The sequence below is a fragment of the Pseudonaja textilis genome, chromosome 11, assembly GCF_049901715.1.
Source record: "Pseudonaja textilis isolate UNSWEBS1 chromosome 11, rPseTex1.2, whole genome shotgun sequence".
Classification (NCBI taxonomy): domain Eukaryota; kingdom Metazoa; phylum Chordata; class Lepidosauria; order Squamata; family Elapidae; genus Pseudonaja; species Pseudonaja textilis.
This window is the reverse complement of record NC_142000.1, coordinates 9,982,066-10,009,198: the sequence shown is the minus strand read 5'-3', so window position 1 is coordinate 10,009,198 and position 27,133 is coordinate 9,982,066. Positions and strand designations below refer to the sequence as shown.

Sequence of the window (27,133 nt, the reverse complement as noted above, 5' to 3'; positions counted from 1 at the left end):
GTTCCCTGATCCCTAGGAAAAATGTTATATCCCTTGAATGTTAATAAGAGAAAGTTCTGACATTAGAGGAGATGAATTGTCTTGCATTCCTCTTACTGTACCTAAATTTTGGTCAGTTTCTAGCCAGTATTATATTGAACATTTCAGAATTACATGTAAATATATTTGTTTTTCTGTTTTAGGTCATTCATACCATGAGAGTAATTGACAAGGATGATCCCAAAAATGGACATTATTTTGTTTATAACCTTCCATCTGAAATGGCCAACAACCCGAATTTTACAATTAAGGAAAATGAAGGTAAATAGAACTGGCGGTTGTACTTTTTACTGTGTTCATTACTAATGTTCTTAATGTCCTTCTCTCTTTTACTATGAGCATTTGCCTTTAATTTTTATGACACGGTCAATGTTTGCTTTCAAGGTATCTGGATGAGAAATGGATGGATGGATGGGTGAGTGGTTGGGTGGGAGGGTGGATGGATGGATGGATGGATGGATAGATGTGTATGTGTATGTGAGAGAAAGAGAGAGGGACACACACACACACACACACACACACACACACACATATATATATCTTTGGTTATTCGGGTTTTCTCCTGTGTAAAATTGGAAGTATCTAGGTGACATTTCGATGAAGTCTCATTCATCATCATTCATCAAGTTTTTGGGGCTTGGGGAAGAAACCACAGAGTCAGGTAGAGTGTTCCAGACATTGACCAGTCTGTTGCTGAAGTCGTATTTCCTGCAATCAAGTTTGGTGCGGTTAACCTTGAGTTTGTATCTATTGTGTGCTCTTGTATTGTTATGGTTGAAGCTGAAGTATTCATTGACAGGTAGGACATTGCAATGTATGATTTTATATACTATACTTAGATCGGACTGAAGGCGGCATAGTTTTAGGTTTTCTAGGTCTAGAATTTCGAGTCTGGTGGCATAAGGTATTCTGCAATGAGTAGATATTCTAGTAGCTTGCCTGTCTACAGGCTTACTTGTCCCCTAATGATATATTTATTCTCAGGCTTATCCTCTGTTAAATAACAACAGCAGACTTTGGATAGGGAAGAGAACTGTACTTATGTGTTCAAAAATTTTAACTGCTATTCACAATCAGTGATTTTCCCAGAGCTCATTAATGGCCATGTCAAAGGAAGAGATGGAGTCTTTAAGGTTATATCAATAGCCTAGAGACCTGTTGGCTATGAATTACAGTGTGATAGAACTGCATAGTAATGTAGTTTTAGTCTGCACATCCATCATTTCGAAGTCCTCAGAATACTGGGAATTCTTGGGAATACTTGGGAGCATCTACTGCAGAATGTTGTGGATGATTTTGGATATTATGCTTTGGTTACAAATTATTGCATTTCCATAAAGGAACTACTCAGGAAACAACCTGCAATGAAAAATTAAAGAATTTAGTGTATTGACACAGGAGAAAACAAGACCGATGAAAGACATGAGATAAATTTTCATTAATGTTGAATCAATTGCTATATATAAAACCAAAGACCTTGTTTCCAATAAATGGGTTTACACCTCGTAATTGTATGTTAGACAGGGGATATAATTCATTTAGACTTTAGAATAAAATTAACGTAAAGGCCAACTCAGTAACAGAATCAATCAGTGGTGGAATTCATTTTTTTTTTTTTTACTGCCGTTTCTGTAGGCTTGGTGGGCATAGCATGGCTTGGTGGGCATGGAAGGGGAAGGATTCTGCAAAATCCCATTCCCAACCCACTCCACTAACCTGCCTTGCAGCTCTGTTTTCCTGTGCAAGGCAACAAAAGAAGACCCAGCTAATCAGCTGGGACTTGGGAGGCAGAGAATAGTTTGGGGCAGGGCCAGTCAGGTGGCATTTGCTGGTTTTCCAAACTACTCAAAATTTCTGCTACTGGTTCTCCAGAACTGGCCAGAACCTGCTGAATACCCCCTTCTGGAACCAATTATCTGGAGAGATCAAAGATCTTGGCCAAAAATAAAATAAAAAAGAAGATAGGACAACCATCTGTATTCATGTTCTACTTCGGACTTTCTTGCATCAAACATGGATCAGACCCCTCCTCCTTTTAATTAAAAATGGCAATAATGTAACTCATAACTGTGGGAAAGCAACACACCCATGCATTTTTAAAGCTTAGGCATGCTAAATAATCCTTAACTCTCCCCTCCAATCAGTTTCTTTTCTGAAACTTTCTGCTCCTCTAAATTCAGTTGCCCAACGGCATAGGAACACTTTATCCTTAAATAGATATGATGCTATTTCTGTATGACTTGATGACATTGCATTAAGTAAATAACCTTTATTCTGGGGAAGCAATGCCAAGACTTGTTTGCAATTTTTTTTAAGTAATCATTATCTCCTATTTAATAGATTTTGAAATACATGCATTCAAACTTACTCATTAAATCAGCATCCTGGCAGCTGAATTATTGAAGAATCTTTTCACTTCAAATAAATAATGAATTATTGGAGAGTAGAGGCAAAAGCAAGCTAACCATTTGTTCAAGTTTAGTGATGTGAGATTTTATAAAGGGTCCAGCTGATTACAGAGCCAGGATCTAATGATCATACAAGGGCCTTCCTTATATTGCCTTGTAATAGTGTTCTAATTGTGAAAGGCACAGTCATTAACATTTCTTTTTCTGCTCTTAATACTGTAAAAAGATTGATGATGAAGAAGGTGATTTTTTTCCTGTTCTGCTCAAAGAATCCCTGAACAGTATACAAGGAAAAAGTCACAGTTAAAAAAAGCCTGCTTCAAAACATAAAACAGGAATAAAGCAATCATCCCTAAAGTAAGTCAGAACAAAAATTCTGAAAGTGCCAAACTTCAGTTAATTTGAAAGCAGTCTAAAACGTAAACTGTAAAACTTCGCTGTAGAACAAAAATATCTGGGTAAAAAAGGACATAAGGGAGTAGGTGGATGGGTGGATGGATGCAGGGGTGGGATTCAACTGGTGTTCCTGTATTATTGTTCTGTTCTGTATTATTGTCTTCACTTTTTTTTTTCTGGTAATCACAAGATTATTGTGGTCCATGTTTCCATTGTTTATTCATTTGATTTGCTGTTGTATTAAGCATAAAATTTCAATGGAGTTTATGCTTTCCAGGATTTTATGTTCATTTTTCTCAACATTCTTTTTTTTTTGGGGGGGGGAGTACAAAACATTTGCATATATTTGAATTTTGGTTTGGAAACAACTCAAACGTCACTCTGGATGTACTTTAGCAATAGTGGTGTAAACTGCATAAATTCCTGTTAAACTTCAATGGGAAAAATATTACCTTCATTATTAACCACATTGATATTCCACAATGTAATTAAAAAAAAAAATTACACAGAAGAATAAATTGTGTTCTGTTAGGAAAAAAAAATATAGCAAAGGCATATACTGTATTAAGGAATGGTGCTTGCAAACACATAGGCAAGTATTTACTCACAGGAAAACACACACGTACTATGCAACTGCTTTCCTTTTTTTTTTTAAAAAAGAAAGAAATTTATTAACTGATGTATTAGAAAATGAACCTTTGCTTGGAAAAGGGGTGCACTGCATGAGAAAGAGAGAGGGAGAATGAAAAGAAACTATTAAATTTGCCAGTTTTATATCATTCCTATCTATGTGCCAATCATTTGTTCTTCCTCTGGAGTATTGCTGTATTTAGTATTCTCCAACTGTGGATTGCTGGGGAGAATATGAATTAATTTCTCCTCAACCTGTCTAGCTATACTTCTTCTTTTTTATTATTAACCATTGGGATCCAGTAGATGATAAATCAATGGATATTCCTGCAGATAAGCCTTCATTTGAAGTCATGGAAAGCTGGCAAACATTCTTTTGATACAGCTATTATCCAACCTGGGAGGAGGAACGTGTGATCTAAAGGCATTTAAATTGGTCACCTGCCTTGTCACCTTTTAGCTGTTAAAAATCCCCCTACACAGTGAGGTTCTTTGGTGAATGATTTAATCCATGTCTGGTGGCATTTATGATGAGATGGATGCTTGTAGCCCTGAAGATAAAATTGCCAAGGAAGCTGGTCATTATGTGGGGTGGACTTTGACAGATTTTATTCAATAGCTGAATGACAAATTAAATCAATGTAAATGTTTCAAGAATACTAAATTCAGGCTTTACTAAGAAATAATCTTCTCTTTCGAGCACATTTTTCTGGTATTGAACTCAAAAATAACTTTTCTCCAGGGAAGGAAAAATTCACTTCTATGGTTCTAGACATTTTCCTCCTCCTTTCCATAATTATTAAGCATAGCTCTCCTTTCCATAATTATTAAGTATAGCACAAACAAGTACAAGTAAAAGAGAAGATCTGATTTATTCATATCCAATTATTCTTATGTCTTCAAGTTGATTCCAGTTCCTAGTGATCCTATGGATTGAGGCTTAACCGGCATTTAATTGTAACCCATAGTTTTTTCTAAGGACATTCAAGTAATCTCTTTAATCCTATTTATACATTTTCTTCATTGTTTTCTCCTTCTACTTGCCACAAAGCATAATTATTTCTGGTCATTTTCTCTTTACATTGTACGCACAAAATATGTCAGTTTTGGGTTCCTCTTAGTATAAAGGCAGTTTTAACACAGTCTACAAAACCATAATGTGAATGGTTCTGTTTTTCTGTTACTTCATCTAAACATCCAGGATATCAGTTGGCCAAGTGCCTCTAGAAAGCTCACAAAACCAAATAAATGTTTTATTTCTTATATTATCAGAAACACTAGGTATTCATTAACATGCTACCTCTGTTATGTAATTTCATAAAAATGTCATGCCTAATGGTCATTTTCTTTCATTAATCACTTTTTAATTAAAATTAATGCTACAGATCAAACTATTTGAAAGGCTTTCAATTTTATCTTGTTTGATAACCTTATCTGAATTATTGATCAGAGTTCAGGAGATTTCACACTTCAGTTGAATGAACTTTGAATCAAATTGTCAAAGCAAAATTTTGCAAAGCTTTAGTCTCTTCTATTGAGTTATAAGAAATCAAAACAGCAATTATTGACATAAAACTGGTTTTGTTTTTGTTTTTATTTATGGGAGGCTTTTTGGATCACTAAGGGTTGGAAGAAAATGAACAACATTTACCACGGATTATTCCTGGCAATATGTCAAATTTAAATGGTTATCCGTCATCAGTTATCCAGTTAATCAGTCTTGGTCTAGTAAAACACTTCAGAATTCCATTTGATCAGAGAACTCAGTAATTGACTTTGAATCTGTTATTATCTCTTGGGTCCTTCAATCTGAAGGTTTCAGTGTTGTTAGTATAAAATAAAGGGAAGTCTCCTTCTCTGTTTCCTTGAGTTCCTTAGAGAAATATAAAGAAAAGAAAAGAATACTTTGGTTCTGATGTAGGAAAAAGACAGAGGATGGCCTAGACAACTTTCTCCCTTTCAAGTATTTTATTAAAGATAACCATCTTTTATCATTGACTATGCTAATAAAAGTTAAAATACTTTGAAATCTAAAACTTCTAGAGAGCACTATGTTGAATTCCAGTAAAATAGAGTTTGTAGGAGCTTATAGCCTTCTTTTGATTTTATGGCCATTGGATGGTGACTTTGGGATTGTGTGAAATGGAGTGCATTATAGTATGTGTTGGAAAACCAGGGCAAATACAGACTGCTTTCCATGAAGTTAATGATTTTCTCTACTATATGATTTCAGAATCATCTGAAGAGGTTCATGGTTAAGGCTTTGGAAGACTGTGAACAGTGCGAAAGCCCCTAGTTAAATACCTGCTGTGCTCGGAACATGAAAGAATCTTCCAAGCCAATGTTATATAGAAAACAAAGCTCTTGACTTTCTTAATAGATGATGATAAGACGATGACGATGACGATGATGATGATGATGAAGATGATGATTTTATCCATTCAATCATGTCTGATTCTTAGAGATTTTATGGGCCAGTTCTTTCCACATCTTCTGAACTTGCACTACTTTTGAGTTTTTCTATGCTTTGGCTGGTGTCATCTTTGATTGTTTACAGCCATCATGTTCTTTGGTGGCCTGGTTTCCTTTTACCACTAACTCTTCCAAATATCATTGCTTTCTGTAGTGAATTCCCTTGCACGACATGGCCAAGAGATACAATTTTGTGTTTTTTTCTAAATATATATACTTTATTAAATTTATGCATAAGATAAAATATAAAAAGAAAAGAGAAATTGAGAAAGAAAGAAAAAGAACACTGAACGGACAGATTAGGGTTAGAGTTCCTAAGTTTTGTGAAATTTCCTAGAAAAAAAGAAAAAAAAATCAAAAGTTCTAGGAATACAGCCTGGAACTGATCCTATAAGGATATTATTCTCTTGTCAGAAAATAATAATGAAATAATGAAAAATATCAGAGAAAAGTTTTGGCATGCTTTAGAGACAATTATCTGCATGAATCTAAAGTTCAGACATTTTGAAAGGAACAGAATTGGAAATTAAACACATAATTATTTAAAGTTCATTTTGTTCCAAAGGGGATGGTTAAAGAGGAAAGGGCAGAAAAGAAACATTCAACATGTCATTATTTTCTATCTGTTTAGGATCGGCTATCCAGAGTCAAAGATTTAAAATATTTGATTATCTCCATGTCATATTTCATTATGGGGAATAGTGGTGTCATTTGAAGGGCCAAAAGCTCATTGTTGTTCTTTTCTACCTGTTTTCATCACTCATGTGAATGCTATTATTTGTTCTTTGAACATGATTATAAACCCATTAGCCTATTATATATTTTTATACCAAGAGATGATCCAGGATTCTTTTAAAAAAATGATATCTAAGATTTGAAGGGGTAAGCTTATTTTTCTCATATGCTACCACTTACAATAAATGTAATATGACTGTATTTTCTGCTGTTTCATTTACAAATAATTCCAGTATTGTTGAATGGTGTTGTATAGACTTTAAATTATTGCAGGACAAGAAAGACCCTTTAAAAAAATAATATTTCTGGGCAAGGAATAGTGAGATTTGGCATTCAAGGTGGCTAAGACATTGGCTACGACATTGACTAATTGTCCCTGAAAGCTGAATTTATTTTATCTTTTTTAGACTTACATGGCTGCTGAAATTATGAACTCCAATCCAGAGTGGATCACAAAACTATGCCAACATCAAAATTAAAGTTAAAAAGAAAACCATTACACTCTCCATCAGAATAGCAATAACACTTAGACTTATATTTTACATCCCTCTCTAAGCAGTTTACAGAGTCACCATACTGGCCCCAACAATCTGGCTCATAATTTTACCAACCTCAGAAAGATGAAAGGCTGAGCCAACCTTGAGCCTATCTGGATCAAATACCAGAATCCAGCTTCCCAACAGAGAATTCTATGTGGAAATTGTAGATTCTTAAATGTTGTTCCTATTAAATATCAGTATCATCATCATTTCAGATCAAATGGTTCCAGTGAACCAAGTCAAGGTGATTTTTTGGCTGAATTCAGGATACTTTGTAGTAATATTTGTTTCCGGTGTATCAGATGATGTTATAAGATGCAAAACAAAATGAGTAATCTGGAATTATAAAATAGTTTCTGCATTTGTAGTTCTGTAAGATTTATAACATAAAATGTTATGGTGGCTATCAATTTGATTTTTCCAGAACATACATTGTAAATTCTTGATGTTTATGGAAAATTTATCATTTTACATTAATGAAAATGTCTACATGTATACAGCTTGGTTACCACAACATTACCCTTTAAAACAGCTTATAAAAAGACTCTTTATATGAGCTTGACAATAAAAGTGATAATATCAAGTAGCATAATTTATTTTAATCAGCCTTCTGGCTAAATAGGACAATTCTGTCTTTATTGTCAAGCTCACATAAAGAGTCTTTTATATTGTGCTTGGTGTCTGTAACCTGCTGTATTGTACTCTTTAAAAAATGTGATCCTTTCTAAGCTATTTGGTCAATCTTTTTTTCCCCTTTTCATTGCTTCTGCTGTTAGTTGCTCCAGATTCCTTGAAAAGAAACGTGAGGCCAGATAGACCTCCAGTAAAAAGACTCAAAAGTGTTTAAATGTCCCCTGGAGCTAAAATTACTTTTGAGTCATGATACTCTTTGTGAATTATATGCATGTGATTTGGAAGCAAGTCAGTGCTGAAAACAAAATTCATATGCTGTTATTAGAATAGTAACTTTACCCTAGACTCCTGGTATTAATTTCTTGGATTTTGAACTGGTTTGTACGTTGTCTTAGTGTTTTCCATACTTTCTACCTTGGTTAACAATTTGGCTACCTCCGTTACCTAGCCAATTCTCTGGTTACACATTATTTAGGAAATGCCTCAGCCCATTCCAGGACATTTTATCTTGATTTAGAAGCTTTATATTATCTTTGTGGCTAAATCTGGATAGTATAGGCTGGAGCCTTGCCATTGATTCCAAATTCCAAATGATCTAAGAAGGTGGAATACAACCTATGAAAAAAAAATCTACAAAATATACTAGGCTGTAACTCTCAGGATCCTTTGGCTTTAATGATGGTGGCCAGGACAAAATGTATGGAATGATGAAAATGGGAAACTGTACAGCATAGTTAAAGGTGCCCCAAACTAATCAGGAGATCTAAGCTATTCCAACTGCTGGCTAGTACTATGGAATTTCTAATGGAAGAAAGTGAAGAGGAACTAAAGAGCCTCTTGATGTGGGTGAAGAAAGAGAGTATAAAAGTTGGCTTGAAATTCAACATTAAGAAAACTAAGATCATGACATCCAGCCATCTGAATTCCTGGCAAATAGATGGGGAAGAAATGGGGGTAGTAACAGATTTTATCTCCCTGGGCTCCAAGATCACTGCAGATGGGAACTGCAGTGAAGAAATTAAGAGACCCTTGCTCCTGGGGAGGAAATCTATGGCAAATCTAGACAGCATACTAAAAAGCAGAGACATCACCCTACCAACAAAAGTGTGTACAATCCAGGCTATGGTTTTCCCAGTTGCAATGTATGGCTGTGAAAGTTGGACCATAAGGAAGGCTAAGCACCAAAGAATTGAGGCCTTCGAACTAGGGTCCTGGAAAAGACTCCTGTGAGTCCCTTGGACTGCAAGGCAATTAAACCGGTCAGTCCTAGAGGAGATCAACCCTGACTGCTCTTTATAAAGCCAGATCCTGAAGATGAAATTCAAAGACTTTGGCCATCTGATGAGAAGGAAGGACTCACTGGAGAAGAGCCTAATGCGGGGAAAGATTGAGGGCAATTAGAAGAAGGGGATGACAGAGAAGGAGGTGGCTGGATGGAGTCACTGGAGCAGTAGGCATGAACTTAAATGGACTCCAGAAGATGGTAGAGGACAGGAAGGCCTGGAGGAACGTTGTCCATAGGTTGCAATGGGACAGACACGACTTCGAAACTAACAAACACACCACTATGGAATTCCAAAAAAACTCCTACTTCAAATCCCACTTAATGCCCCTCTTAGTATAGCATATTGTAATTCCTAACCAAGTACACAGAAGGACTCGGAACATCACAATTTTCAATTGAGACTGGCTAACTTTTATCTAAACATAAAGAAATGTTCTTTGCCAAAGCTGCTCAAGTCTCCAGCTGTAAAAGTTCCCAATTAAAAATTCTTTTCTTTCCTTTCAAAGGCAACCTATCCAGCACAGATAACTTATAATAAAATCTTTAATGTTGTTAATGATTTGATATTTCTAAACAGTTATTTTAAAAAAAATGGAAAGAAGAAAAGTAAGCTGTCTAGTTGGAAAGTTGCACAGCAGGGAAACTTGCAGATGTCTACTTATTAAAGAAAGTTTCATGAAGTAAAGGAACATCAGGTGCTCTCAGAAAAGCATGGCTTAGAGACATTTAACATGTAGGCTGTTTATCATTTTCCTCTTTTAAATCAGTCTACAAATGTAGCCTGACATGAAAGCACCTTTTTTTTTTTGTTTCTGTTGACCTGCTGCTTTAAGTCAACTGTAATATTGGCTCAAGTCTGCTTAAAATCTTCCTTCCCTTCATATGCCACACAAACCAGCTTGTTCTTTTTCAATATTATACTCTTCTCATTAACCAAGAGATCTCATGGTTGATCACCCAACAAAGGGATGAAAGATCATTTCAATGGTTTGTGAATGTTTTTTTTGTGTGTGTGTGTGGGTGGGGAAAGGCCACCAATCTCAATCATGGATGGTACATGAGCTTCTGGACAAGTTCTCACATTGCTGAATATCATAGATAAGAAGGTCTTCTGTAACTTTTTTTGAGGCAAGAAAACCAAACTTTCCAAGGGGGTCCTGAAATAGACAAGTTTTGAAGAAGGACAAATTTTTGTAACTTCCACCAAAAATATGATTTAATTCTATCCACTTTGCTTCATCCATTACATTCCTTTAAAAAGAGGTGGGATTAAATGCCATCCCTACCATTCAAAAAGTGTCCTAAACTGATCACAGTGGAATAAATTAATTTTAAATAGAAAAACTGAAGCAATCAGAGGTGTTGCAGACTTCAGAAAAGATATTTTTACATATATTTAAGGATGATGTAACCAAGTCAGAGAGAAGAAAGGAGAATATAGGAAGTCCTTCATAAGTGAACAGACTATCTTTTTTGACCATTTCTCTGAACTACCTAAGTACATGTAGTCCTTGACTTATGACCACAATGGAGCCCAACATTTCTGTTGCTAAGTGAGACACTTGTTAAGTGAATTTTGCCTCATATAATGATCTTTGTGGCCACAGTTTTAAGTGAATCACTGCCATTGTTAAGTTAGTAGCATGGCTGTTAAGTGAATCTGGTTTCCCCCATTGACTTTGGTTGTCAGACGGTCGCAAAAAGGGATCATATCACCCTGGGACACTGCAACCATCCTAAATATGAATAAGTTGCCAAGCATCCAATTTGTGATCATGTGACCATGGGGATTCTGCAACTGTCATGTGAAAAAATATCTAGGACACTTTTTTTCAGTGCCGTTGTAACTTTGCATGACCCCTAAATGAAACGTTGTAAATAGAGGACTGTCTGTACAATCCTAAACTATGAAGGCCTTCAAATTGTCTTTCCAAATTATAAATTTTAATGTACCTGGAGAAGAAATCATTAGGTACATGGGAAATAAATAGTATTAACTGCAGCTTATTGTTTGATTCAATTTATATGAACTCCAATTCAATTTTTGTCCTGACCCTATCTAGTTCTTTTTTTTTTTTAAGTGTGGCTCTTGCCATATCCCTCAAAGGCAGATGTAGCTCTTGGCCTTGGAAAAAAAATCCATTTTCAGAACACCAGAGAAAGAAGAGGGAGGGGATGGAAGAAGTAAGATACAATTATTTATCTTTCCCCCATATGTTGGCTCTTCTATTATTGCTGAGTTTTATCTAAATAAGTATTGAAGAACATAGCAATACATAGAGCCAGTATTAATCACTGACTTATTTCCACATGGAAAGTGCTTTACTTTGTTAAGGAAGGCACAGGTAAATAAAATACATGAAAAGCAAGATAATGACGGATGAGGAGGTTAATTGGGAAGATGAGTGGAGAGCAAGACACCCACTATCCTCTTGCACACCTGTTTCCAAGCTAATTCATGCAGTAGCCTTGGTGTCTACAGCTCAAAAAGCCACCTGCTGTTTTCTCAGCTTTCAAGTGCTATTTTTAAAGTGTTTGCCAGGAAGGGAAAGTCAGTCAGATAAAGTGATTTTATCTAGTAAGTCAGGAAGATGGGTGGCCTGTAAGTCTCAAGTTGGAGAAACTCAATAAAAAGTGCCTAAACCCCTTGGTAGCACCCTGTAACCTCAAGGCAATATGTCAAATCAAAGGATAGATGAATCTGTCAGTTTTGCTTTCTCCTCTATTTGGTCTTTCTTCTTGTTAATGTTTTAAATCTAATTTATGAAAACATTTGTTAAGTTTGACCATTAAACTCCCTTGAATTCTTACCTCCCTGCATTGGTCCAGTTTAATAAATAAAACTATCCTTGATTAAAATTAAAATAATCATGCTGTAATAATGCTAAGGATTTCCAATCACTATTGGACACAGATTCAGAACTAGACCATAAGAACTGAATATTGGAAATGGTTGCTTATATACATCGATCTGTCAGTCTCCACTGCCTTCAATATTTTTCACTAATTCTCCCATTATTTCTATTCCATTTATAAATGAAATTTAAAGTTGTTTCTAAATCCATATTTTAAATAACCAAATAAAACATTCCTGGGTCAAAAAAACTTGTTTACTGGAGTCCTTGGTGCTCTCTGATCTTGATCTCAAACAGCACCTTCACTAATTGCTAAGATATCACCCAGTTGGGTAATAAAACATTTGCAAGAAAACAACCAAACTCGGAGAACACCAATGACTCTACAGTTCAATCCTAAACTACAAATATTCTACTCTAATAATATGCTTATTAACATGGGAATATTGCACAAAAATATGGTACAGAAGGGTTTTAAAAACCCAACCACAGGCAACTTTTATATACTCTGAACTACAACTTTAACCCACCATATTTTAGAATGTTGCATCTTTATTTATTTTATTTATTTATTTATTATTTATTTATTTTATTTTGTCAAGTGATTATAAGATTACAGGTATAAGTATAGACATAGTTATGAGTACATGAAATGGGTACATATAAGAAAAATAAAAAGAAACAATAGGACAGGGATGGTAGGCACATTGGTGCGCTTATGCACACCCCCTACAGACCTCTTAGGAAAGAGGTGAGATCAATAGTAGACAGTCTAAGGTTAAAGTTTTTGGGGTTTGGGGAAGAAACCAAAGAGTCAGGTAGAATATTCCAAACATTGACCACTCTGTTGCTGAAGTTATTATTTCCTGAAATCAAGTTTGGTGCAGTTAGTCTTGAGTTTGTATCTGTTGTGTGCTCTTGTATCGTTATGGTTGAAGCTGAACCATAGGTAGGACATTGCAATGTATGATTTTATATTCTATACTTAGATCGGACCGAAGGCAGCATAGTTCTAGGGTTTCTAGGTCTAGAATTTCAAGTCTGGTGGCATAAGGTATTCTACAATGAGTAGAGGAGTTGAGAACTCTTCTTGTGAAATATTTCTGGACTTTCTCAACTGTATTAATATCAGGTACATAATGCGGGTTCCAGACTGATGAGCTGTATTCAAGTATTGGTTTAGCAAATGTTTTGTATGCTCTAGTTAGTTGTGTGTAAGTAGTAGTTAGTAGTGTATCAACCTTCTCTGTGTTTAGTTAATAGTTTAGCTTGTTTTGAGATCTCATGGAATTCAAGATTAGTGGGAGAGTGAATTTGGTCTATGACTAATAAAAAATTGATAGATTGAACCTGAAAAAAAAATCACCATCAGATAAGAAGATTCCATAGAAGTCTTAATGGATCTAAGACCTCAATGGGTCTGCTTTATGTCAAACTATTTTGGTATCTACCAGATTTTTAAAAAAAAAAAATCTTCAGAGCTGCTATAAGTCTGGCCCATTATTTGCTTTTCTTCTGTTTTTCTTTCTACTAAAAAGAAATCAAAAAATATTTGAATCTGTAGAAATTCAGGCAAGCAAGCAATCAAGAAGACAGATCTATTATTGTAGTTACATTTTCCCCTTTATGCAAGCTACTCCACTTATACTAAAAGATTTTAAAGTCACCAAGATCAAAAGTTGGCAGTCTGAAAATTGCCAGTTGGGATTAATAAATGATACTCGTACAGATGGTGTCCATTAAATAACCGTGCTTATTTTAAAAAAAAATGACTAGAATCTATTAGTATCATGTAAGAATATTAAATCTTCTGAGATTGGATGAGAGACAGCAAGAGAGAAATTCACACCAAAGACTTTTTATGCAGGTAGTCCTCAACTTTCGACCACCAGTTGGGACCAGAATTTCTGTTGTTAAGCAAGATAGCTATTAATGAGTCGCACGCAATGTTACTGCCTCTTTTGCCACAATTGTTATGTGAATCACAGCAGTTGAGTGAATCAGAATTCGTTAAATACTTAACTGAGGTTTCCCCGATTGGCTTTCCTTGGCAGAAGATGTTTGAGAAGGTCACAAATGGTGATCAGGTAACTCCAGGATGCTGCAACTATCATAAATTTATGCCAGTTGCTAAATGCTCAAACTTTGATCACATGACTATGGGGTTGCTCTGGTAGTTGTAAGTGTTTGGACCAGTTGTAAGCTACTTTTTCAGTTCTGTTGTAACTTTGAACTGTCAGTAAATGAATGGTTGTACTCCTTGATGTATGATCCAAAATTTCTTTTGCTAAGTAAGCCCTTTGTGTGAGTTTTGCCGCATTTTACAACCTTTCCTGCCACATCTGTTAAGTGAATCAGTGCAGTTGTTAATTTTGTAACATAATTGTTCAATGAATCTGACTTCCACATTGACTTACTTCTTAGAAACTCGCAAAAGGTGATCACATGAGCTCAGGACATTGCAACTATCATAAATATGAAGCAGTTGTTGTGCATCCAAATTGTGACCATAAGAATGTTGCAATAGTGATAAGGGTGGAAACAAAGTCATAAGTCACTTTTTTCAGTGACATTGTAACTTCGAACATTCACTAAACAAATGGTTGTAAATAGACTACCTGTACCGGTGGTAGATTTGGTGAACATTAATAACCACTGATCCAAGAACCATTGATGCTGGATAATATAGATAATAGAATATCACCCATGTGGCTTTATGCATAAGTATGGCTTGATGGAGAAATGGGAAGAAAGCTTGGGATTTCCTGAAATTAAAAAAAGTCTAGACAAAACCTGTAGTCCATATTGAGGGTGGGGGGGAGTTACTAAAAAAGTTTAATTGGATAGTATCTGCAAATTAACTTCTAAAAGAAAATGAAAAATTGTGTTTGAGTGGGGAGGGAACCAAATTGAAGTGTGCGGACTTCTGAGTAGGAACATTCCAACATCCGTCATTGTGCTCTTTATAATTCTGCAACTAAAAGCAATAAAGAGCTAATGTGAAATGCATCAAATAACGTTACATTTCTGAAATGTTTTCTGCCTCTCCCAGAGATGCTAATAGGTGAGAAATAGTGGGCAAGCTGTTGCCTGCCAATAATGTAGAGTTCCCTAATGCAATAGAAAAATCTCATGCATTCAGGAATAAAATGAATTCAATAATTACTTGAGGGATCCTTAGCTATTTGATTTAATATACTCATAATACCTGCTATTAAATAAAGGCACCATTTACTTCACCTGAGCATTTGCAGCATGGGCTATATTTTACATGTTAAATGAAAGAAAGGACTCAGTAAATTCAGCAAATACACAAGCTAAATGACCAGTGCTTTACTGATGACAACTGGGCCCAAAGCTGTTAAAAATAAACATAATATCACTTTGGGAAAACATAATGATTTGTACTGAAGCCATTGCTTGTCCCATTTATCCAAATGAATACAATGGGTGAGGGATCCTGGGTGCTCTTTGATTCTTGGCTGTTTTTTGCAGATGTTCCATTACCCATCGCTGATGATATTACTTAGTTTGGGCAATATTTTCTTCAAGAAAGCAACCAAGCTTAGAGAACACCAAAAAACAAACAAACCTTCATTTCAGCTCTGAGCAACAAATTTTCTCCTTTATTGGATTACAATGGATCTTCTAAATCCATGGTCAAATTTCTGCCTTTCTCCCTTGTGTGCCTTTTCTCTGCCTTTTCTCCCTTGTGTGCCTTTTCTCATCTCCAGGACCTGTATGGGACACCTTACCCATAGATTAAAACAAGGGTTCCCAGCCCTGACCCACAGCCCATTACTGGGCTGTGGCTGATACACAACTGGGCCACACAAGCAATGTGTGGTACACACAGATGTGCACAGCTCAACTTGTGCAAGCAGTGGACTGGCGTGCATGCAAGTACATGAGCAGTTCAACTCACACAGCCCTGTTCTCCTCTCCCTCCCTCCCTCCACCGGGATGCCAAAGTGCCAATGTTGGGCACTGCTGAACTAAGAGAAGGCATAGGTGTTAATGCTGATGTTTCATTATTTCTCTTTTTGATTAAAATATATCTCAAATGGAAAGTTTGTTCAAAAGAGGGCTGCACTTCTAATGAATGAATGTTCACATTGCTACTGTGAAGCTATAAATTTAAGGTAGAGGTACAGGGTTGTATTCAAATACTTTGGCCACCTAATGAGAAGGAAGGACTCACTGGAGAAGAGCGTAATGCTGAGAACAATTGAGGGCAAAAGAAGAAGAAGGGGACAACAGAGAATGAGATGGCTGGATGAAGTCACTGAAGCAGTTGGCATGAGCTTAAATGAACTCTGGGGGGAAGGTAGAGGAGAGGAAGGCCTGGAGGAATATTGTCCATGGGTTGGACACAACTTTGCAACTAACAACAACACAGGGTTGCATTACACAAAGAGTAAAGAAAGACCACAAGAACTTGATTATCCTATTTTAAAGGGAAAACCAACACTTACAAATGCAAATGTCTCAACAGTACAAAACCAGGAGAAGGGAGATCAAGCAAGGTAAGTAAACCCATATTTTGGGTAAATGAACATTTAAAAAATAGGCAGCATATATTATAACACTACCATGTTGGCCCTTCCATTAATAACAGATATTTAGAATCTTGCACAGAAAACAAACCAGGAAGGTACCACAAGACTAATACTTTTAGGAAAGCTGAAAATAATATTTTCTGTCCATCTCATCCCTTCCAGATAATACGTTCAACATTTTGACCAAACGCAATGGATTCAGCCGGCAGAAACAAGAAGTCTATTTTTTACCCATCATCATCAGTGACAGTGGGAATCCTCCAATGAGTAGCACTAGTACTCTTACCATTAAAGTATGTGGCTGTAGCAATGATGGCATTGCCCAGTCCTGCAATGCTGAAGCTTATGTTCTCCCAATCGGTCTCAGCATGGGTGCTTTAATAGCAATTCTGGCCTGCATCATTTTGCTTTTAGGTACGTATGGATATATTGCTGGGAAAGACACAAATGTTGCAGTGATTAGGATGTTAAACTGGGATGACAAGTATTGAAATTCATTTTAGGCCATAAAAGGTCATAGGGTGACTTGGGTCTGTTCTCTCTTTGGGTGTTCCCACTTCAAAAATGATTCAGAAGATAGACATCTTTCTTATGGTCCCTAAATCATCTTTTTTTGGGGGGGGTGGGGGGTGTTTGTGTGAGCTTTAAAAATGTTGTTTCAGCTCATTCATTGAATCCTTGAAATGAGGCCCTTAAAGTAGCCGCAACTTTTTTTCAAGCTCTTGAGCCTGAAGAAAATCTGCATCTCTTTTAATGAAAGCAGAGGGGTTCTGTGGTTAGACTTGTGTGAAATTCAAAGCATTTCTTCTAAATCATATTCATATCCCTACCATACCAAAGGCTAATTATGATAGAAGAAAAAAACACCAACAGAAGGAAATGTATGCTGCCTTGATTATCTGGATCAGAGAGATATAAATCTCATGAATAAACAAATGCACTTCTCAGGGAAAACTTCTGGGAAAGAAATATGAGTATAGATTGATTTAACCTAACCCCTGCTGTTTTTTATATGCCAATTCAAGTCATTCATTCATTTAATTTCTTCCAATTATGTCCACTTTTCTGTCAATGGCAACCCAGATGCCTAACAGCATTAATACAAATTTAACCCAATGTGAGAGATGCAAAAAGTATAAAATAGTGACATAAAAAGAAAGGAAACATTCTTGAAAATGAGTTGACATTCCATTAAAATATTTTTATCAGGCAAACTTTCCGGCTCAAATACTTATCTCTGTCTAGTTTCAAAACATCTTAGTATAAATGAAGTTTTTTTTTTTTTAGAAAAGCCGAGTCTGGAGGTGCAAAGCTTAAAAATAGAACTAAAATAACAACGCCATAGAGTTAAAATTCTAGAATTCCCCAATCAGCTAAGAGCTTTGAGAACTGAAGTTCATACATCTGGAGAGAACCCAAGTTGGGGAAAGCTGATTTAGTACATAGGTGATTTAGTACATTTTTTCACTTTTGTGTATGATTATTTTTCTAAAAAAAACACATCCTGTCATTTATAGATTCACTGGCTCTCAGATTTCAAATAGACTTTTTCAAAGCAGGACTCGTAGAGACCAACAGAAGCTCGAAAATAAATTTGGCTAAAAATAAGAACGAAATATATTGAAAAAGCATTCTTAGTAACGAATGAAAATAAAGCAGAATCACCCAAAATTTATTTTGTCAATATCTGTAGAAGACTTCACTGGTCTTCAATTTTCTTTTCCAAACTGCCCTTGTTATTATAATAAACTAAATAAAAATAAAATACCCTGTATTTTAATCTAGATGTTCATTTTAGGAAATAAATTTGTTTTTGTTTTCCAAAGGACAAGAGAATTGTGGGAACATTCTCCCAAGTAGAGTTGTTGTTTTATTGTATTTATTTAATTTTAAGATAACCAAAGATGCGTATGAATACCCCTTCTTCTCTCCTTGATTTTTCATACTTAATCGTCAGGCTGGAGGAAAGACCACAGGAAGACACTTTTCTGGGAGTTTTGTTATTGTGCTTTTTTGTTTCAGATTGGTTGATCTGGACAACTGGGGGCTTTCAGGTTTATACAATCCTTACAAGAAATGTAACAACAACAAACTCTCCCTACAAAAATACCTTTTCTGATACCAATAAACTTAAAACAAGAGAGCGAAGAAAAAGTTTCCAAGTGGTATCTTTTTTGCAGGGGAATAAAGTTTTTGAGAAATTTTGGCGAAGCATAAATCTTTCTCCAACCATTTTTAAAGAAAGCAAAATATTAATTCCACAGTACACATAAACACACCTCAAGTGTGCATCTATATTTTAAAGATATTTAAAGATATTTTAATATTTTATTTTGTATGCTAAATTTCTCACTTTTTCTGGAGGGGAAGGAAATACAATTTGTCTCCAAATAACTGAACTTGGAATTAAATCCTGATGGAAGTAAATCTATGCTAAGAGAACACAGATAAAAAGTGTTAGTGTCCTCCAGGTATTTTAAGCTTCAACTCTCAAAAGCTCCACATAAATAATTAAGTGGCACATAAATAATTACAACTAATAATTACAATAATTAATAATTATAACTAATAATAATTAAAATCGGAACTTCTTGATAGCCAAAGGCCACACTTGACACACTTGACACACTTGACAGTGTATGTAGCTGTGTTCCCGTGTTACGCATGTCGCCCGTACTACAATTTCTTGGAGCTTTAGATAGTGTGTGGGATTTATTTCTTTGGATGTTCTTATACCTATATTAACATTTCTTGTAAGGATTGTGTCACATTTTATCTATGTAAGAGAGAAAACAGCTTCAGGTTGGGCCATTGATTCCAGCAATTGTGGTTGAAGGGCTATAGTAAATTTTAGAGAAGTATAAGTATAAACTTAAGTCCCATGAAGGCAAGCTAAAGAGAAAGCCTGAAAAATTGTCAACCTTTCTACAATGTGGGATGTAGGGTGATTAGAGGAAGTAATAGCATTTAGACTTATATACTGCTTCACAGTGCTTTACAGTCCTCTCTAAGCAGTTTTCAGAGTCAGCCTATTGCCCCCAACAATCTGGGTCCTCATTTTACCGACTTCAGAAGGATGGAAGACTGAGTCCACCTTGAGCCTGGTGAGATTCAAACTACCAAATTGCAGGCAGACGGCAGTCAGCAGAAGTAGCCTGCAGTACTGCATTCTAACCACCACACCACCATGGCTCTTAACCTAAGAGCCTCTTACAACCTAAGTATATAAGCATAAACCTAAGTCCTATGAAGAGCAACCTTGAAGAATTTTCAGCTTTTCCAGAATGTAGGATGATCCAGAGGAAGGCAAATGTTGGGCGGGAGGAGTAAGAAGTAGTTGATCAATTATTTAGAGTGGGAAAAGCTCATTTTTGCTAGACGGATTCAAATGGAGGGTCAATAGTTTGGTGCTTGGGATGTTTTCATTTCTTCTCACTTCCATTCATTATGATTCCAGACTTTGTATTAGAAACTGTTGTCTGGGCTCACCATTTTGTGATATTTCCTTTGCAGTCATTGTGGTGCTTTTTGTAACATTAAGGAGACATAAGAATGAACCTCTGATTATTAAAGATGATGAAGACGTGAGAGAAAACATCATCCGGTACGATGACGAAGGGGGTGGTGAAGAGGACACCGAGGCATTCGACATCGCGACGTTGCAGAACCCAGACGGAATAAATGGATTTTTACCCCGTAAGGATATTAAACCTGATCTTCAATTTATGCCCAGGCAGGGCCTGGCACCAGTCCCTAATGGGGTTGACGTTGATGAATTTATCAACGTTAGACTCCACGAGGCTGATAATGACCCCACAGCTCCTCCGTATGACTCAATCCAGATATATGGTTATGAGGGAAGAGGATCGGTGGCTGGTTCCTTAAGTTCTTTAGAGTCATCAACTTCAGACTCAGATCAAAATTTTGACTACCTCAGTGAATGGGGACCCCGTTTTAAAAGACTTGGGGAATTATATTCAGTGGGGGAAAGTGACAAAGAAACTTGACAGTGGATTACAAATGTTCACTATTTTTCCCAGTCTTTGACTTAAAACTCTCATGTAATATTCTAGGGCCACCACAGTTCACTATGACTTATGTGGCTTTTTGTTTAGGGGCAACTTTAGCACCAGTCATCTTTTAAAATCAACTACATTGTAATGTTGAACCAAAAAAACAAAACAAAAAACAAAGTGCATAAATCAAAAAATATATATGTTAGGAGGTCGAGTCTCGTGGAGTGTGGCGTTAAGTATGTAGAGTGTCTAGAAGTCTTTGGATATTCTATATTCACATGACCACTCTGAAGATGGGGTTTAGAGCTTTCATCATCTTTGGCAACAGGAACCAGTAATGCAATGGAGAAGGTATTTTGCTTCCTAATGGACTTCTGTAGGACTTTTGGGGGGAGGGGTAGAGAAGATTATCTTCTGAGAGTCCATTAAGAACAAAGAGTTTATCTCCCTACTACCCACCAAGATTTCACAAGGGAAAAAGAAAAAAACATAAAAATTTAAAGCAATATCAGTCGTCTTTCCAATGCTGATTTTTTCTTTTCTTAAAGACAGGATTGATTAAAAAAAAAAAAAAACCTCTTGGCCTCAACTGTGCAGTGACTCAGAGTTGTACATAGGATAATTGTTGGCTGCAAAAAAAAAAACAAAAAAAAAACAACCACCACAGACCGAACAATAACATCTTTAAATATTGTGTCAAGCCTTAAAATATTCACATGTTCTTAATCCATTCCAGGGACAGGATTCAAAATCCACAGTTGTGGGGAGGAAATCTGACAATATGGATTGTTTTCTAGACGGGTTGATCATTTTTTGACTTTCATAAGGGAAAAAAAAAAGAAAGGAATCAGTGAAGGATGGACTCACATATATGAAACTGAAGCTGGTTTTATTGCTAAAGAATGCATTTATTTGTTTAATCCTTGAAATAAATATTTTATTGATGTCCATTACTGCTTTTATTTATTAAGGTTGGGTTTTGGAAGTGTATAAGGAAAAAAAAATAACCATCTAAAGTATTGTATTCCATCCACTGACAAAAGTTTTAGAGTGATTTCTTCTATATATAGTGAATGTTATTTGAAACATGCTTTTTCAAAAACAAAACACAAGGATTGTTAGCTGTAGAGGAGTAAAAAAATGAATGCTAGAGAGTGAAAAAAAAAATGTCCCTAGAGGAAATTAACTTTGGATGTTTTTATATTTATATCATAAGCCTTCTAACTATGTTCAATACAAGCACAAACAGGTGGAAGTAAACCAGTTCATGTGAATATTAAAACAAAGAAACAAAAATGACTCTAAATTTTAAAAATTCCACACAAAGTATCATACGGTTTTTCTGCTGTGCTAGAAAAGGATCCAGTGTGTATATATATATATATTTTCTGCTAATGTTCTTAGCTTTTATTTCTTTTTTTCCTTAGAATATTCATAGTTCTGTATGAAAATCTTGTTCAGAGAAAACCACCTATGGAAGCTGTCAGCATCCTCAATTTGTAATGGAAACTTATCATTTAGAAGTAGCGTCTGTGTAATAAAATTAAATGGTATATAAAAATCATTTTACTTTTTTTCCCTATTTCTGTTTGGAAGCTTTCTTTTTTTAAAAAAAAATTCTCAATGTATTGTATTCAGAAAAAGAAAAGGGAAAAAAAAAGCAAAATACCTGTATTGTTTCCTACTTTATGGAAATATATTTTTTTATAAATACCTTCTTTGTGATCACGGTTTCTTTTGGTGTTACCTGCATCTTGAAGAGAGTTGTAATTTCTTTTAAAGTCTTTTAAATTATAAGTACATTATGTGGATATCAGCCAATATATGAATTTCCTGCCCTTCAAGTAGAATGACTGTGATGAAAGAAACCAAAGAAGGAATTTGAATACCATCCACCAGTCAATTGCAAAAGGCAGCTTTACTTGAATATCTTACATCTTGTGACAGTGCCTTTAATACTGTTAAACAACAACAACTGCTTATGCCAGGTCCTTGAGAAAGGCTCAATAGATGGACAAATGGCAATCCAGTCTAAACAACTGACTGTGTGACCAACCATAATAATAAAAGATGCAGAAGTGAATTAGATTTTATGAAGACCTGTACATGTTTCAAATTCATCATGCCCAAAATTTCTAGGTTGATGCAATGTCAAAACAATTAAACCATAGCATGATTTAACACAGTGGCCTTTACACACACCCTCATTTGGTTTGATTAAGTGCCATCAAGTCATTTTCAACTTTTAGCAACCACATAGAGAGTTTTTCTTCGTGTTGATTTATCCCTAACCTAGTCTTTCTCATCTTCCAACAGTGCACCCATCGCTACTGTAACTGAGTCCATCCAACTTGCTGCTGGTCATCCTCTTATTCTCTTTCCTTCTACTTTTCCCAGCATTACAGCCTTCTCCAGAGAGCTGGGACTTCACATAATGTGTCCGAAGTAGGATAATTTGAGACTGGTCATCTGTGCCTTGAGTGAGAACTCTGGGTTGACTTGTTTAATGATTCACTGGTTTGTTTTCTTCAATGTTCATGTTAATCTCAGGATTCATCTTCAACACCAAATTTCAAAAGTATTAATACTCTTTCTATCTTATCTTTTCTATGTTCAATTCACAAGCATACACAAGGGCAGTACATGCCAAACCAAGAGTTTTTGCAGCGGAGACAAATTCCTTGTGTGTCTAATAATCTGATCTGTAATTTGCAGATCAGCCACTAAGCATTAGGACTCATAAAATAAATGTGGGAAGGAGGTTTTCCTCAATGTTCATTTCTCTGATATCCTTGAAAGCCACTAAATAAAGTTGAATTATTGATCTCAAAACATTCTGCTCAATATATTAAAATGAGAATGCAGTACTATAGAGTATCAATGTAAGTGAGCAAATGACTGTGTGATACAAGTAATAACAGCAATGTTACAATTTATTTAAAAATGTCACTTCCCTCCCACATTCTTAAGAACATAAATACATTGAAAAATGTACTATAAACAGGATCATTTATAGCTGTTTATTAAAGTTAAGCATAACAGCATGAAGGGTGCGTGCAGAAGGGTGAAATAGTGTTCCAGTATGGCACTTAATGTTTTCATGTTTACTTCAAAAGAAGATTATTTTGTTATTTAACAAGCAGTTATAATTTCATGGGGTAGAGAGTTCCATATGATGGCATGACGTTCAGATTAAAATCTTTCATGTAAATAACTAACAAAAAATGTTGCAGTATAAAGGGTTCCTCTTGAAGATTTCACTCCACATCTATATTCTTTTCTTGGACCTTATATTTCCCCCCCCCCCACCCTCAAAAAAAATCACATTTTCCCCTACAGCTCCTTCCATTTAGCATTCAATGCTTAACAAACAAATTCATCGCAATATTTACTTTTTCTGAAAAGACCCCATTTCTTTAGGGAATTTTATTTTCCTTCTTTCTATCCTTCCAAGAACTATGGTGGTGCAGTGGTTAGAATGCAATATTTCAGGCTAACTCTGCCCACAGCCATGAGACCAGTCCTGACCAGCTAGATTTCAGATAAATACAGCCATTCTGAACCTTTTGAAATAACACAACTGCTGGGTTTTTTTGAAAATAATTTCAGGCGCACTGGTTAGAATGCAATACTGCAGGCTACTTCTCTGATTGCCAGCTGCCAGCAGTATGACCATTTGAGTCTTACCGGCTCAAGGTTGACTCAGCCTTCCATCCTTCTGAGGTTAGTAAAATAAGAACCCATATTGTTGGGGCCAACGCGCTGATTCTGTAAACTGCTTAGAGAGAGGGCTGTAAAGCACTGTGAAGCGGTATATAAGTCTAATCGCTATTGCTATTTTTCCTTTAATTTTTTGGGGTGGGTGGGGGGTACAGCACCTGGAGAACTGAATCTAATGTTAGTATCTATAATGCTCATACAATTACGGCTACTGGAAGCTCTTGCAAGTTCTTCCTCACTCATGTTCTTCTCTCAGCAGATTGAGATCCCAAAAACATATGATGGTTAATCCCATCTCTCCCCTCCCCCCCCCCCACACACACTAAAAATAAATAATGCCTATTTTTAATATAGTTCTCCATAAGCCATATACAATTATTTAATCTGGGAAAATTCCTAGAAATGTTATTTCTCTGCAATTTTTTTTTAATCTCCTTCTCAGGATGTTTCTGTAAGGGGGGGTGGGGTGTTATAGTAATTTGGAATCTATTCCTTACTGTTGTCAATGTTGATACCATTTAATTAAGTAGTTGTTAATTATAATAATATAATTAATTAATTGTCAATAGATCCTGGAGAGATTCATTAACTGACTTGTTTTTTTAGTTACCCAACTTTCCTTACTCTGTAAGCTTCCTGTCTGAGCTGAGAAAGCCTTGATAGAAGGAGTTCTATCTTCTGATGTCTTCCCTTTTGATTGAATATAGGCCTGCAAGATTTCAGGCCACTGAGGGAATAATTGTCCTATGAAAGATACAGAAGCCACCTTGGCCAACTCCTATCTCAGGAAAACAACAGAGAATGGAAGGGACATTTCTGTACTTCGTGAAAATGAATAAGAACAGTTGATAAATACAAAATGAATGTAAAATGATCTCCAAAGCATTGATAGTAAGCTGGCTTAGAGAAAAATATTGGTTTTTTTTAAAAAAAACTATGGATAGAGTTTCACATCCTTGAAAGAGCAAACATGGTGCCTGAATGCCTCTATTGCTCAGTGCCCAACTATCCATCACCTAGGACAGGTTCCCCAGCCCCTGGGTTATGGCCAATTACCAGGCTGTGGCCTATTTACAACTGGGCCACACCAGCTGCACATGCACATCAGCCTGCCACTCACATGGCCTCGTTCCCCTCTCTCCCTACCACCAGGCCACTAAACCACAAAAATTGGTTTAGGAGCTGACATGGGAGCTTCTCTGGATGGGAGACTGGGATAGAATAGTTTTCTGGTAACCTCCCAGGTAGACTATTGCAATGCTTTTTATATGGATGACAAAAAAAAAAAAAAAAAAACCCTTGAAACTAAGGCAGAATGTAGTAGTAAGATCATCAGCTGGAATAATGTTGCAAGAGGAACTCCATTGTCTTCTTGTATATTCAAGACTGGGTTATTGAAGAAGACCTTTCCTAGTATTTAACAGTCAAATTACTTTCATTTCTTTGGAATCTCATTCTTTGGATGTTCTGCCTGTCCTTTCTTGCATTTGGACATAACAGCTACAAACCTGGTTGTCTGCTCTTTTCCTTTCTAAAAAATAATAATAATAATCTTTACTTCTCTATTACTATGGGTCCTGAAATATGGTTTCTTTTTATTTCATTTCAGGATGTTATCCTGTGGATTTTATGGCTTGTAATTGGCCCTGAGATCCTTAGGGCAGGTGGCAGGCTATAAATGGTGTAATATTGCAAGCCACATTGGGTACTTCAATAAGCTGTAAAGCACAGGATGGATTTAATAGTAAATAAGAAACAATAAAATATTTTAATGAGCGGATAAAATAGTTGTGCTCAATGGAAAATCCGGGTGTTTGTGATAATGTTATCTGATGATGCACAGATAATTTGAACTTCAGCTGACTAATGAAACTATGATTTGCATTCTAATTTTTATGTGCTCACACACACACGCACAAACTCACAGAGACTTAAATATGGTTTGCTTTTATAGATGAAATTTGGGGTTTATGTCAATGTTCCAATCCAAAATACAAGTATTCCAATATGTGGGTCGAATTACCTTTCTAAGTTGCCCAGAAATTTAAGCCAAGTAGTTCCTCCCTGTGATTACATTTCTTCATGTTATGTCTAACAGGTTTCTTTGCAGAGAAGCTCTCAAGTATATGACCTTCCAATTGCCTTTTTTTGATTGAAACTGCAACAGAGACCACAGCAGTAATAAGATTCCCTCCCTCCTTTCCTAAAATGCTATTGTCTCCACTGTAGGAGAATCAAAGCATGTCACAAATCTCATTGGCATCAGTCAAAAAGGCAGCAATAACCTATATCATGGGGTGCTTCTTTAAATTATGTTTCTGTGCAATTTTAAAGCACAAAATGAATCTGAAGAAAGATGGGAGCTAATCAGACTTCTATCTGTGGTAAATGTTAAGGTGCCTGTGAAAATGGTCTCATCTAATAGCGTTTAGTGGGTGAAATCAACAGAAATTCTGCTGTGGAGTGGAAAGGGTTCAAAGCAAATACCTTTTTTATTATTATTTAGCTATTCCACATTTCAAGGATCAGTAACCTTTTCAGAGCTAGATACCATTGCACAATATCCTCCAAATTACATTTGCTAATCTTCCATGGAAAAGCACCAAATGCTCCAGAGAATTCATAAGTGGTCACAAAACCTTTGCATTCTTTTGAAGTCTGGATATTCTGGGATATTTGAGAGAGATCTAAGAAACATTTGACATTCTCAAAGCTCTGTATTGTCAAAATTTCAGGAAACCTCAGGATTCATAAAGAGGGACCATCATTTTAAGCTGGGCCATTTTTTTTTGTTCTTTTTATATAAAGAAGCCACATCATTCTTACAACCTGGAGTCTGCAATGTG

General features: G+C 35.9%; 1 protein-coding gene across 3 annotated transcripts in view; it reads left to right on the top strand.

Moving 5' to 3' along the window:
* The window catches only part of CDH8 (cadherin 8), a 197,943-nt gene extending 174,071 nt beyond the window's left edge, over positions 1–23,872 (top strand). For 2 of the 3 annotated variants that reach the window (XM_087940576.1, XM_087940575.1), the window contains 4 exons: positions 183–300; positions 16,714–16,965; positions 20,065–22,117; positions 22,884–23,872. In XM_087940576.1, the coding sequence (XP_087796702.1) occupies positions 183–300; positions 16,714–16,965; positions 20,065–20,558 (864 nt within the window). In that variant the 3' untranslated portion in view covers positions 20,559–22,117; positions 22,884–23,872. The remainder of the gene's footprint in view (positions 1–182; positions 301–16,713; positions 16,966–20,064; positions 22,118–22,883) is intronic. The other variant, XM_026714112.2, reaches the window with a different exon arrangement.
* The last annotated feature ends 3,261 nt before the right edge of the window (positions 23,873–27,133 follow it).